Below are 15,040 nucleotides of genomic sequence, written 5' to 3' on the forward strand. Positions count from 1 at the left end.
AGACGTTCCCAAGAGTCTGTTTGTGCTTTGGTGAAATTCACTACATATTTTTCTGCCTTTGTTTGGATCCAGAAGACACACAGTCAACAATAATACTTCAGAAGTGAACAAATTCCCCAAATTGGCAGTGGACCTCTGTGCAAAAATGCTCTTGGGAAACCTTGGTCGATTTTGACCCATGATTCTGTGTCTCCCGGATTCCACCTCGTCACGACTTCCGACGCACACACGCATTCATTAAAAATACACACACATATACAGACGTCGACCACACTGCATGCAAAAACAGCACAGGAAGTGGCGGGCGTACAAAAGGTCAGAGCTTAAGGAATGCAGCGCTGATGGCCCCGGCTGCTTCTATTTACGACAAACTTGGCCAATCAGATGCTTACGCAGTGAACAGCCAGCTCACTGGAATGGAGATTGAGGGGAGGGGGGAGGAATGAAGGACAGAAAAGGGATTTTTGCGTGCGTGTTTGTGTTTGTGTGTGTATGTGATTGTTGGGTGCCAACAAAGGCTGTGGGTGTTATCCAATGAGGGTCTGCATGCTGAATCTGTCGAAATCAATGTGATTATCCCTCAGCTATTGCTAATTAGAGTCATTAATACGCAGTGCAAGCAGGAAACGGCGAGCGCTTTCTCTCCTCTCTCCTTCAGCCGATCTCTCCTCTCTGGAATGGCTTTGAGGGAACAGAGGCATTTGGAAAAGGTCCGTTGTTGGCCACACTTCAGTCGAGATTCTCATCTGCACATAATTCACTTTCAAAGGGCAGAGGGGGCGGCAAAGAGAATCCTTAATTGCGCCAGCACCGTGTACAACATAGACAAATGTTTATATCTCAGCCCTCTAATGAGAAACCAATAACGGATGCAAAAAGCACTCTGCCTTTTCTCTCTCGCCCCCTCCCCCGCCCTACCCCAAATACACAGATACACATGCACATGACAATGAAAAACAGGCCTTTTTGGAGAGCGTCACCTCATTCATCAATAGCCCTTATGCTCGGAGTCATGCAATACTCCACTCAGCCACTGATGCAGCAATAAATCTGTTTTTATAGAATGCAACATTGCCTATATTTCTCCATTAGGCTGATCCTGTGGTGAGGGCGAGGGATGCTTCAGATTGTAATGGTCAAGCCTCTGACAGGCTTTTAAATTGCGCCATACCGAGGCTGCAAATGCAGGCAAGCTATGCAGAATTGATTCAGTATTCAGAAGGTTCAGCGTGTCCACATCTTAGGGATAGTATGCAAGGACATCCTGCTGTAAATTTGTTGTAGCTACAGTTATTTTCCCAATGGGTATTCAATCAAACATACATGTTGCTTTAATCTTTACGATCAAATGTTTGGATACTCCAAACAGGCTTTAAATTTGTTGGGACAAAAGAGGAAATTATCGTGCTTTACATCAAGTCAGCCACACAATGGAGTAAAGGCGACGCTAATTCTTTCAAGATGTGCGTTTATGTAATGCCCTTGTGAGTTTTGAGCATCCTCATACAAAATGGATGGCAAGTTACAGGGCAAAGAAACGAACAACAACAAACTGCCAAACACACAGCCACCAGAGACTATCTTCTCATCTCATCTATCTCCCACAATTCAGTGCGGTGGTCCGTCGCGGCAGCGCGCCAGTCAGGCCGGTGAATCTCGGCGCAGCCTTATCTCCCCGTGGTTGAGGAGGAAACGGAGGTCCTTTAAAGGGCTGAGGTCATTTCCTCTGCCTCCGGGCTCTGGCAGGAAAAATAAAATGTCTCCATTCGGTCAGCCCTGCTTTATTTCAAATGCCGCCGCTGCCTTTTAAGAGGCCCTTGTGGGCACGGATGGCAAATGAGTGGTTTTGGGTTCTCGCAGTCAATTCCTTTTCTCTCTCCCTCTGCCATCCTCAATCCCCCACTCCATCTGTGATGCAAACCCCAAATCTCTTCAGTATTTCTACAGTAAATGTGAAAGTGCAGAGACAGATATATAGGTAGACAGAGTATGAGAGCGAGGGAGAGAAAAAAACAGAGACAAAAAGGGAAGGAGAAGCAGTGTGAGAGTGCGGAGGAGCATGAGAGTGAGAGAGATGAAGAGCTGAATGCCTCCTCTTACCCACAGCGCTCGACAGCCCTAAAGCCCTTCCACAACTTCCTGTTCCCATTTCTCTCTGAACTGGGCTACATCCAAAACATGTGTGTGTGTGTGCGTATTTATCGGCTTGCATGCTTCTGTTGCGTACCCTTGTGTGAGTGCCTGGAAGCCTGTACGTGTGTGTCATAGAGTAAGGTAGGGAGCGAGGGAGTGAGTCAGCGCTGGGAAGAAAGAGAGGCTCAGTGAAAGGCCTGCGTGGTGCGGTGGTGGAGGAGAGCAGCCAGAACAGGCAGACAGGCAGGCAGGCAGGCACACATGCTGTGATGTTAGAAAGAGGATTGATAGATCTGCTGCACGGCCACTGCTGCTGCAAGAGCCGAGCGCACCTCAGGCAGATGGATGGGGAGTGCGTGCGGGGGTACGATTAGTCTTTGTGTGTGCCCTTTGTGTTTGAGTGCGTGGGAGAGGTGTATTACATGGTCTTAGAGTGTAGTTTTTGTGATGTGGTACTTCAAACTGGGCTCTACAGCACTTGCAAACACTTGTGTACTGAGGGGAAATGTATAGATAGATGTATGGTAGCGAGGAGACAATGTGCGTCTGTGTTCGTGCGTGGGTGTCATACCTCTGTTGGCGTATGTGTGCATGCAAACAAAAATCCACATTTCCCTAACACCTGACCTGCAAGTACAGAAAGCGTCATCACTGTTTTTCTGCTTTTCCACAGCAGCGAGCCTCCACTCCCACGCTCACAACTCCATCTCCCATTTCATCAGTTATCTAGCTTCCTATCATCTCTCTCGTACTCAATTTCATTCTTTGCACAGGTGTTTTATCGACGTAACAAATGAAACGCTTCGGCTACAGGAAGACCTTCATCAGCATAAAACATTTACATATTAATGCATGGTAAAATTATTTACCTGGCATAGAGGTTCACAGTGTAGATGCATGGTGGAATGATGCGTAAAGGATATTGTACTGCGACTATTTTTACAGATAGGGCACTGCAATATGAGTCACTTTAGTCAATCTAGTGGGAATGGTAATTTTTGCATTTTATTTTCACCGGCTGAAATAGATGAGTTTCACTGGGGTCAAGCATGTTCCCTTCCATCTGGAGAATATCATTTGTAGCCTCAAATAGATCTGTAGCTCCACCATGCTTTAATTATAATCACATGTTGTGACTCATTTTAGGTCAAAACCAAAAAAAATGCAGCTCCTGTGAACTGTATATTGCATTTGGCCATATTTTCATTTCAATTATATTTTGGTTAATTGTTTACCTAGCTTCCTTGTTAACCTATAGATATGCAAAAAACAAAAGATACCATGTGCACAGGAGTGCTTCTTTTCTGAGTGCAGCTGGAAAATCTAAATTCCAGCGCACAACAGGATATGATTGACGCTATTTTATTAACAATTACATTAAAAACAACAAAGAGCGAGCTACCGCACACGTTTCTGATGAAGCAACATGCAAAACGCGTAGCTCATTTCTTGTTAATAAAATACAGCCAATTACAGATATGCATCCTTATAGCTGTAAGCTCAAGGAAACAAGCAGTAGTAGCATTTAGCTTGTTAACCTGTGCAATGATGCTTTAGTTCATGTAAAGGATTTAACTGCTTTTGTAAAGCTTTTGCAGGAGACCCTGTAGAACCCTTATATTCTGAATCTGACGGGAATTTAAATTTGGTCATCAAACAATAGCTGTAAGTGGGTTCTAGATGTCTAAAAACTGTTGATTTCAGACCCGTTTAAATGTTTCTTTCAAAGTAGTCCACCAGGAATGTGTGTCTGTACAGATTTAATTGTCCAATCAAGCATCTTGCCAAATTTCATCATACTGTAGAATAAAAGTTTAGCCAGTTTCAACTTTTTTGCATGGCTACCTTGCATTTTCTCTCTTTTTTCTGCCAGAGACATTTGCATCAGAGCCCACGCAGGACAGATTGAAACACCTTGTCTGCACTTGTAAGACATTTTTGTGAATTTTAATCTACCCTACTGCCAAAATAAACAGTACTGAAGATATGGTGTTCATAATAAAGGATATATTGTCCCAACAGAGTATAATCACACCCTACAATTAAAAATGTTTGAGAAAGGATTTTATGACGTACAACGTCAAACTAAACCAAAAGTTTCTGAATCCATTAAATTAAGGCGAGGGTAAACACAAAAGCAGAGCAGAGAAGTTAGTCAGCGAGTTCGAGATACCCTCTTGTTTTCCTCGGGCTGACTGTCGATCTCTGACTGGTCCTGACCTCTCCTCTATCCCATTTTTCTCACGTTGTTTTGGCAGTGTGCTCACTGAGCTGAGCTAAACACAAATAACACGAGGGGGAGGAGAGGTGGTGGAGCAGGAGAGGAGACAGAGGAGAGGGATGCTCGCTGCGTGACGGTGGCACGTGGTGATAAGCTGCCGCTCTGACATTTAAACAAGTGTCAGGGTCAGGGGGTCAGATGAGTGGAAACAATGCGTGACTAGATCGGGGCGATGTGCCTATTTGGCTTTGTTACCGAGAGCACGGATGCACGCCAGCCCATCAGGCTTCACTACACTGGGCTTGGCTGGTTTACGCTTTGATACCTGCTCACCTTTCAGGAGATAGTGAGATATGTATGAGAGAGGTTTGATGTTGTAGCAGCAGAAATGAGCTCTTTGTGCAGTTTCTCTCATCCTCAACGTGTCTTTCAAACACTCAAGAACTATTATTTTCTCCTCAAGGTCACTCAGCTCTTCTCGTCACACTCTTTCTTCTCTGTCTACCCTCTGTCCACCTCCCTCTCTCTCACTGGGTGCAGAGCAGGACCATCCTTTCCACTCATAAAATACGTCTGCTTATATTTGCTTCTTGGCTTCTCAGCAGTGCTGCATTCCAGGAGGGTGACTTATGGGAAACATTGTCTTCCACATAACACAGTGCTAAGCTGAGCCGATGTTTTTGTGCCGTGCCTTACTCGGGTCAGCTGGACACAGAGAGGGATAACCTGTAGTTGAGGACAGTCTGTTTCTTTCATCGCAGAAATCGAAAGGTTTACTTCCTCTTTTTTTCTCTCTCTTTTTCTAGTCTGAATCATCCTAACCTCCCTCCTCTCTGTCTTTCTCCTCTTTAATCCATCCTGTGCTTTGTCCTGTGACCTGTGGATACACCCTTCCCACTAACATGCATCCAGTCTTGTCTTTAATAGCCTGTAGGACTCACAAAAAGGACCTGTCAAGATAATCAGCCCTTTTTTCCTATCCTCTAAAAGGCAGAGGTTCTTTTCCTCAACATTTTGACCCAGAGCATGCCTGGCAGGATAAACTCAGGTGTGGAGCAGGGTTAAGAAGGCGGCTTCACCTTGAAAGGCCACACTTCTGAGCCCGGGAAACCACAAAAAGCAATTAAAAGTATTGATGGAACTTCAATAGCTCTTAAACAGTGCTGCCAGACACCTCGGGGCAAGTAGCACACTAATCTTTTTTTTTTTTTTTTCCCTCATCTCTCTATTGCGCCGTTCCCTCCTCTCTCTCTCTCTCTCTCTCTCTCTCTCCCTCTCTCACTGAAGCTGGTCTTGATCATTACCAACTGATTGCAATACAAAGAGATTTAAAGAGAAGGTGTGAAATGTGTTTACAGCCGTGCAAGGCAGGTGGCTAAAGTGAAAACAAAGCCAAGACCCTGAGATGGTGAGTGTGACAATGATAGTAATTAAAGTTTATCTAATCCCAACTAGCTTGTTAGCCCTCTAATTGGTCCAGCACGCGTGTATGTTCAAGCATGTAAATGCGTGTAGCGTGTGCACTCCAGAAACAATTTCAAATGAATCACTAATGTCGTCGCTGCGTGTGCGCACCATTTGCTGTGCAGACACTAATGGACATTTAACAGAAACACTCTTTCCAAAAGATTGTCTTCCATATGACAAAACAGGAAATCGAAGAGGAGATAGGGAGGGGCTGAGACAGTGGCTGCCTGCTTATCCTCCAGAGAAGTGCAGCGGCATCCAAGAGCAGGTTGTTTACTCGAAGCCTTCATGCAGCGTTAAGCCAGCTACTCGCTAAATTGCTGATATACAGCGCAAGGTTTCCTCAGCTGATGTCTAAATTTACGAGAGGGCTTGGATTGCTGTTGACAAGACACAGTCTAAAGAGTGATGGTGCTGGTGCACTAAAACAAAGTGGTTGTACAAAACAGACAAAGTGAAGACTTACCTTTGCACTGGTTGGTGTTCTTATCCAGAATGGCCTTGGTTGACACTATTTTTCCATACCTGTGAAGACAGGGAAATTACATTCAGTGTTTTTAGACTCAGAATGACCTACAGGACCTTTGGCTTGTGGGGTAGTTCACTAAAATTGCCGTCCTGTGGTGAAGGTAAATGTCTCATTTTCCATACGCTCTGCCATTTAGTTGCAACTAGCAATTTTCAAAGTCGCACAAATGTCAAAAGCCACTGGGAAGAGAAATCACTCGAGGTTAATAACATTATGTTTATGGCTGACTTCAAATGAATGTGCAGCCCTCTGACATTTGAGCAAGTCACTGAACATTTTCAAAAGGTCTAAAACCATAAGAGTGCATTGAACGATCTCAGAAGTTAAGTTGTAATATACATTTCAACAAATTAAACTGATTAACTCCTTTCACATCAAACCCCACCATGAACTTCTTGTCACCAATGACATAGCCCAAAAACAATACTTATTTATTCTATTGAATAATAAACTTGTTCAAAACTTTTGAAACTGTATGGCAATACCTGTAAAACCCATCATCGTTTGGCAAAATGAGGCAACACATTGTTGAGGTCTACTCGTCTCATTTTTGGAAATTCAAAAAATAATAATAGCAAAAGCAATCATGGAATTTATGTTATACCCTATTTAGTAATATTTCTAATCAACATCTGCTTCTGACCAGACATGAAGAGTTCTGGATCAATAACATTCAAACATTTGAATGACGAGGTCTCAATGAGGACTCAACGCTCAACACTACGTAGTCAATCTTTCAAAGTGATTCTGAAAAAAGATTGTTGAGGTTGTTTCTCAGGTCATTCTCTCAAGTATCGATGCTTTACAATTAGGAGAGCTCGTGGACTTTAATTTGTCTGGAAGCTGAGAGGTGTTGTAAATAAAGCGAGTATCATTGTGTTATATTATTACACTCAAATATCTGCTCATTATGTCATCGTTGTGGCTCCATGCAAAACTGAAAGTAACATTTCTTTGCTCTTCAGTTCTGCATGCACAGTCGGTTGCTTTGATTTTTTGGGAATTGAAGGACTGACCTCACTGACTGACTGACAGTGACTTATTCTATCTGCTTGTCTCAGCTAAAACTGCAACATGCTGAGTTGTGTGCAGGGCAAGAAGCACTGTAGCACTGTTAGTACAGTATGTGCGTGTGCCAATCTGCATGCGTGCATGCACTGTATGTATTTGTATGTGTGAGAATGTGCACGGTTGCTCCCTTGATTGTACAATTACACTTCTGTTGCAATGTATACATGTCTGTGTATAAATACATAAATGAGAACAATTCCCTGTGTGTTGAGCGCACATCACAATGAGTGAGCCGAGGACAGACAGTTTTGCTCTGAACGTTTGCACACACACACACACACCACCACTCATAAACACACACACACACACGCACACACACACACACGCATTCTGTAGGGAAGAAGCAGTGGTGCATCCCGGCCCATATTTCACCAGCAGGGGATAATTGTGCCATTTCTCAACGAGTGGCGGAGACTCTATTTACTGCATGCTGCGGTGGGGTGGGTGGTGGATATGAACTGATGAGCTCCGAGAGGAAAACTACCAGCTCGCACACACAAATACAGATACCGCATGAGTACACACACACACACACACACACACACACACACACAGTGTACAAATATGCACACACAGGAACAGCACTCACCAATCAGCGGATTGTCTCTCTTCCGCAGATAAACAGGCCATTTTAGCTATAGGGATCCATAATCTAGTGCAGCAGAACAGGCCTAACGTGGAATGTTTGATCATACTGAGACACTCTCAAGCATAAGTACACAAGATGAACATGGAGCAGTGAGTGTTCATTTGATTAGAGAGCATGCAGAGCTCGGTTAGCAACTGCAGTATTTCAGATTTTCGCAGAGAAATAAAAACTGGGACTTACAAATAAGAATTGGGCAAGAGGGTTTATAATCCTCAATCATGGTAGGTTTAATACGGATATACAGTACGTTATCTATCATATACTGAGATTTAGGGTTTTTTTCATCGAGAAACTATTACTACTACAGACACAGTTTAAGATCATATGTTGATATTATATTGATTTATTACCCAGCTCTTTAGGTAAGCCACCGAGCTAGCTAGAATGTTTGTTTCTGTTTATTTGCACACAGGTGTCTGCCCTGCTTCAGCACGTACAGTAAGTGAAAAATGTTGTATGCTTTCAGTCTGGGAAGCAGTTAAAAAGCTCAGTGCTTTTGGCACAAATTGGGGGAAAGTTCTCATTAAAACTTTGTTTGGACGTGGGGGAAGCAGGCGACAGTAGCTTTCCAATGCCAACTCATCACTGCTTGCCTCATTAAATGTTAAAGATGGCTCATCAATGCATCCTTTCCGCGGTCCAAATACACACCACAAAGACACTGCAGCGAGATGAAAAGGCAAGGTGGAAGGAGCCAGCTTTGTGCCCATAATGGAGACATATTGGAGACGGATGGAGAATGTGATCAGCATGTTCATGTATGTGGCTTGTGTGAGTGTGTGTGTGGCTGTGGCTGTGGACGACCCTGCTGGCGGCTCCTTCCCCTCTCTGCCAGCCAGGCCTGGGGAGGCTTTGATGTGACAGAGGCAGTCCCTGTGAAGCGCAGGTTTAACACTGTGATGCTGTGGCCGGGATGCAGAGCCTGTCTCCACTAATCCTATTTCAATCACTCTCGCAGCCTCTTATCTCTGACTCCGCTGGCCCTCGGCCCTCCCTCCTCCTCACAAATCTTCTCCTCTCTCTTGCTCTCTCTCTCTCTATCTATCTATCTTTCTCTCTTAATGTCTCTTTACCATCCTCTCCATTTATCTTTCCTGCACTGTATCCTTCACTCATCTCCTTTTGTTTCCTCCCTTCCTCCTCCCTCCTAATAGGAATCCCATGGCAATCATTCTGATGCAATATCGGATCAACCCGGAGAAAAGAAGATGCCAGAAATGAAACTGCCGAGAAAAAAAAAAAAAAAAGGCTTTATGAGCTATTTCAGGCTGATGAAAATGCACAAATTGTGGTGGATGTAAAACATGTCATCCGTTTGACAGATGTCTGGGCACTGAGATGTGATAAAACTGAAGCTGAGCCGAAAGCTCAGCTATGTTTTTAAGAGGGCAGCTGCAAGCACACGAGTGACATCCCTGCGCTGCGTTCCTCTCGTTTCTCGCTCTCTTGCTGGATGAAACGATCCAGGCGGATTCCATTTCCGTCATCAGAGCTGGGAGAGTGAAGTGGCTCTTTGCTGTACGTGGGAAGGGAGAGAGAGCTGGCCAGAACCACAACACGTCACTGTGGTGTTGCTGCTACACAGGAAAGCACAGCGCTGTAAAGGATGGACGGACCACCCAAGTGTTGTGCTGAGGCCTTGGCCTCAGGCTTTGGACACACTGTCCAAAGGTCTGTGACTGTGTGTGTGTGTGTGTGTGTGTGTTAAATGTTGAACAGTAGGTAGTTGAAACCTAAACTAGGATCTAAGACTCTCTGAAAGTCTTTGTATATTAGTTTGGTGTGTAAGTACACTGTAACTGCAAAAGACTGTCCATCTGTTCCTGCAGATGAAGACTTGAACATACGGCATGTACCATTTGAGCAAACTGGTTCCCACTGCAATTCAATCAACAAAATTAGCACCTTACCGATATAAATATGGGATGTCTGAAAGATGTTAACTCAGGCCCAATCCCATTTCCAATCACCCCAACCCTTTGTTTTCAAGTGCTTCCTTGCTATCCAGAACAGACTTACAAGGGATAGTGGTTAAAATCCCATCCCTCCCTTTAAACGTGAATGAGTAAAACTGAGGGGCAGGGCTAAATTGTGGGGGCAAGGGGTGTATTGGGATTGGGCTTTTGTGTAAGACTAAGGCTATGTTCTCTGACATGATTTTGTCAGGTTGACACGATGTTGTCAAAATGGTTGTTCTCACAGGCAACCGTCCGTCTTCAACTATGTCAGTCATCAAACCGAACAGCCACTCAAAAGTCATTGCACTGTTTATTCCATACCTGCCTCCAAAGTCTCAAAAGTGTTGAGCAGTTGCGAGTGTATATGGTTCTGTGTACGCACCTGCTTTTTAGCTGCACGGGTTTCGGGACTAATTGAATATCGTAAAAGAAGCGAAATGGAATGGAACACATGCAGCGACAGGGTTCGGCTTTACTGTGTTTAACTGAATTGCCTATAAGCAGCAAACTGCTTCAGGCGCTTTCAGCACCTTTGGAGCACCTGTGCGGGGGGGGGATGAGGCAGGTGCGAAAGGCACACCATGGAGAACAATAACTTCGATGTATCACCTTCTTGTATGCTTTTATGTTAAATAATTAGCAGAATGTAGATACTGTGGCTGAAAAAGAAAAGGTGCCGCACTAAGAGTTCTGCTCATGTAGGAGCAGGTGCAGAGACACCCACCATCCAGATTTACTATTTGCTCTGTGCAGCACATATTACCCAGAGGGCTTTCATGGACTAAACAAGTCTATTTTTTTATGAAAAATAAAAATGTGATAATTATACACCACTGTGCTTTTCAGTCATACGGAGGAGCATTCAAACTTATTATTTCTCACAATTTGTTCAGGTAGTGACATTACACCTTTTTCCTACAAGCGAAAAACTGTAATAGCTGACAAAACAGTAGTAATTAGTTAGGCAGGATGAGCCAATCTCCAGCAAAGAAAACAAGGTTGAGCACGGAGTCTGTCAGCCACTTTCAGTGAAAGAAAAAGCTGCATGCTAAACGTCTTATGACATCAGAGATTAAGTCTTGTTTCCTCGTTGTCAGATTTGGATTGGGCATGGCCAAGTCGCCAATGATTTCCAACCAGTAGTAGGTTAAAGCTGTTTTTTTTATTTATTTTTTTCACTTTTAAATATGTGTACATATGGTGAAAATTCCACCTTTTCTTCAAGGTAACCTACAATCTTTTTTACGATGTGATTTATGTTGTTAAGTCTTTGATGCTATTGCAAGAGAAAGGTGTCACTGTGGCAGACACACAGAGAGGACAAAGTGGAGAAAAAGAGATGGGTAAGAAACATGACTTCTTTATACTTTCATATCAAAGATAAAAAGGAGAAACAGGATGCAAGAAAGAGCAAAATATAAAGAGGGTGACAGATGGATGGCAAACAGCACGTACCCAAACTCGGCGACAACACAACATTCACACAACCGACTAAGAAAAACAAAGATACAGAATGTTGTGGGAATTTGTGTGTAAACTATACTAAACCTATATATATGTGTGTGTGTGAGCAAGTGCATGTGTAGCCTTGTCGGAGAGAATCAGTAGGAATCATCTCGCTGTGTAAAAGCAGTGAGTGGCAGCTGTCCTTGAACGTCGTCTCCTGTCTTACAGCGGCTAACGTGTCCCACAGCTCGCACATCGCTGCGGCTCAGACAGAGGTCAAGCCTCATGTCCACCGCACGCATCTTTCTGGAAATAAATATTAGAAAGATGCTTTTTTGAAATGTTGTCGCTGCTCCAGTTTCTATGCGACTACTGAAAATCTGTTTTGATGTTGCTAACCTTAAGTTTCTAATATATATGCATATGTTTCTTCCTTTTCTTTTCTTTTTTAATGCTTTCCGCTGTGAGAGCTAAAGACACACTGAACTGACGGAGACATAAAAAAGCAAAACTGTTGTTAGACTTTCCAATCTCCAACTGAAATTACTACTTTATTTTGAATTTCAAGTCCTGAGCTTGGGTCTTTTTGTGGTTAAAACTGAAGAAACTCTTTTATGATCGGTTTTAGTGGCAGTAGATTGGTGCATTGTGTGAACTTAAAGATGTAAAAAGAAAAAATATGGCATCTACACCAGAGATTTTCCAAGAAGAAGGAACATCGTGACAGAAGGAAACATTTTTAGAGACAGGTAAAATAAAAAGAAGCCTGGTGGCTAAAATAAGAAGGCTCACGAAAAGAAAGAAGTAAGAAATGGAGAAAGAAATGAAAAAAGACAGCAGACAAACGATGAATACAATGAAATCGAGTCGCAGTGAGAGAAATAAACAGAGGAGGGCCAACCTATCCTGATGGACACCTGGCAGGGAGCAGAGCAGCTGTTCCAACACCTCTGAGTTGATATTAGTGACTTCTTTTCATGACCTCTGGGCCTCTGAGCTGACAGTTTGGTGGTAATGGCCTTTATCTATACCCCAGCATGGAACTGCATGGAGACTATGACATGTTTTAGCAAAGTGAGTCCAAAGTCGACCTTCAATGTCTCCATTTTTTTCATCTTAAGCGCAAAACTTATTTTGTTTGATAACAGCTAAGGCCTTCCTGACTTGGTGGATCTAATTACCAGACGTACTGTATCTAATTTTACACAAGTATCTATACAATCAATCATCACATGAATTTGGAAGAGTATTCCACACTTTTGTTAAAGGAAAATGATGTTGAAATTATAAAAGCATTATAGTATAAATATCAAAACACTGCGCTGGCAAGGATGAGCAGCAATAAATCAAAAAGCTTCGACAAATTGGATAATTCCTTTTTTGGCTTTAGCACTCTATCTTTCTCTTGGCAGAATGTCATCGTGTTTTTTTAGGTGCTGCTGGGATTCCCCCAGTGTTTTGTTGGCGGATTTGCGGTAAACTGGCAAATGCTTTCTTTCAAACCTTTAACGTCTCTAAATGTGGGAAGCATCTTGGAACAGCCTTAATTGGTTGTTCTTTCTTCTCTGATTTATTCGGCGACAACAAATGTCACACTGCAGAACACATCTAGTACATTAGGGTATCGTAATACAGCAGATTTAATCTGGTAGACAACAAATAACACACGCAACATGCAGCTTTCTACAGATTTGAGTGGTTGCAGTACCTCGGCCAGTGTGTCACTGCTCCGTCTGTTGAAGTTGGCCGTGGTCGAACTCTCTGTGGCCATGAGCTGTCATCAACTATTCTGATTTCAATTTTTCCTTATTTCCCTGCTGATGTGATTTCTTTTCATGAACATTTATTTTACCTGGCAAATCTGAGAGGATGACAAGTTGATTAGAACCATTCAAACTTTACCACCTCTCTACATAATAGAAATAGATTATAGCTGGAAGCAGGAAATATGGCCAACTGGCTCCAGTCAGGTAATATACAAAGGAAAAGAAGGTAATTTAAAAGTTTTAGCAAGTGTTCAGGATTCATTGTTAGTGAGTTAAATTTAAAACAATTCATCATTGCATTATGGGATTTTCAATAAAAGAAAGTTTTAAAATCCAGATAGCCAGAGAGCCTCCATCAGGTAAATTGTTCCCGCAATTTAGTCTGTGCCACTTCAGATGAGACTGGATCAATCTGCTTAGTCTGGTCCATTTGTAACTTCTCTGAATGTATTCCATTAATGTCTTGCTATCATGAATAATCAATTACCTGCTCTTTTTTTTATTATTAAATCAATACAAAACTCTGAATTCTGATCCAAATTATACAATTCAAGATAAATTGAATTAATTTACCACACTTTCTCCTCACCTGTTCCTCTGTGTTAAAGTAATTTAAAATACATCACGTTCTGCAGGCTAGAAATTGAGCACAAGCAATTTTGGAAATTCCGGTTTTGTTCAGGGGAGAAGAACGGAAAATAAGAGAGATAACAAATAAAGAAAAAAGGAGAAATGGAAAGAGGAAAAGGACAGAACAAACTACAAGAAGGGCAAGAAACAGTATAGGCATTTTGAATTTTAAAAACAAACGAAGCCAACCATGTATGCAACCAGCACTGACTTCACCGCCGTGAGTCATCAAACCAAGTTTGAACAGAGGTCAAAACAGCAGGGGTGCATGCCAGTTCTAAAACTCCGGAATAAAGTCGGCATTGCTCCAAACAAAAAGGAACTATGTGTGTTTGCAAAGGCTTTCAAACTGTTTTCAAATGTCGAATGTACAATACTGCAACTACAGATATGTTTGTTTTCTAAATAAAGGCAATTTTACCAAACTGCCGGCATGGAGGACAACAACTTTTGACTGATTTTAATTAGACATGGATGTGGATAAGCTGAAGAATGAAGATTGAAATTGTTTTGTTAGTATATATACACTGTAAAGTGCAACCAATCACACATTTTGACCATCGCGGGAGGGAGGTGCAGCTGAGCACACTGCAGTAACTAGAGCTTTGTTTTGGTTGCATACTAGTACAAAAATGGAAGATTATAAATGACAGGTGGAATTTTTATGGGGGGTTAAGATAAATATGTAGCTGCAGCTGATTAGCTTAGCTTAGCACAGTGACTGGAAACGGGAAAAAAGCTGACTGATTAAAGTGTTTTATCTGGTCTGTTTAAGGGACTTTTGCTAGTCGCCTGACAACCTCACAGTGATGACGAGAGTCCAGGAAGTCACTGCTCCCAGCCAAGAAAAAGTCCCCCCCGTAAAATTGCAACTTTTCTCTTATTAAACAGATAAACAGTGTTAATCAGTGAGCTTCAGAGAAGCAGGAAGGTGGATGATTGTTACCTTGGGACAGCTTGAAACCTCTGTCACAAGGCGTGATGATATTTTCCACTGAAAAAAGCCTTTGCAAAATGCAATAAACAGGAAAGATGTTCACCACAGAGACACAATGCCCAAAATGTGCCTCAGACTGAGCCTGAGAAAGTGGACTACGGACTAGTGTGTGTGTTAACCGAAAGTGTGCACCAAGAAAAGATAAGAGCAACAGTAAGTGAGGGCAGCAAGCA

At 42.6% G+C, this 15,040-nt stretch overlaps 1 protein-coding gene across 7 annotated transcripts in view; it reads right to left on the bottom strand.

Annotated features, from left to right (window-relative positions):
* Window positions 1-15,040, bottom strand: part of LOC311272635 (RNA-binding motif, single-stranded-interacting protein 3) — a gene marked incomplete at its 3' end in the record, with an annotated part of 290,445 nt that overhangs the window by 140,355 nt on the left and 135,050 nt on the right. For all 7 annotated transcript variants that reach the window (XM_084379187.1, XM_084379188.1, XM_084379186.1 and 4 more), the window contains one exon: window positions 6,288-6,346. In XM_084379187.1, coding sequence (XP_084235313.1) covers window positions 6,288-6,346 — 59 coding nt within the window. The remainder of the gene's footprint in view (window positions 1-6,287; window positions 6,347-15,040) is intronic.

Source organism: Pagrus pagrus (genome assembly GCF_965226575.1).
Source record: "Pagrus pagrus genome assembly, chromosome: 17".
Taxonomy (NCBI): domain Eukaryota; kingdom Metazoa; phylum Chordata; class Actinopteri; order Spariformes; family Sparidae; genus Pagrus; species Pagrus pagrus.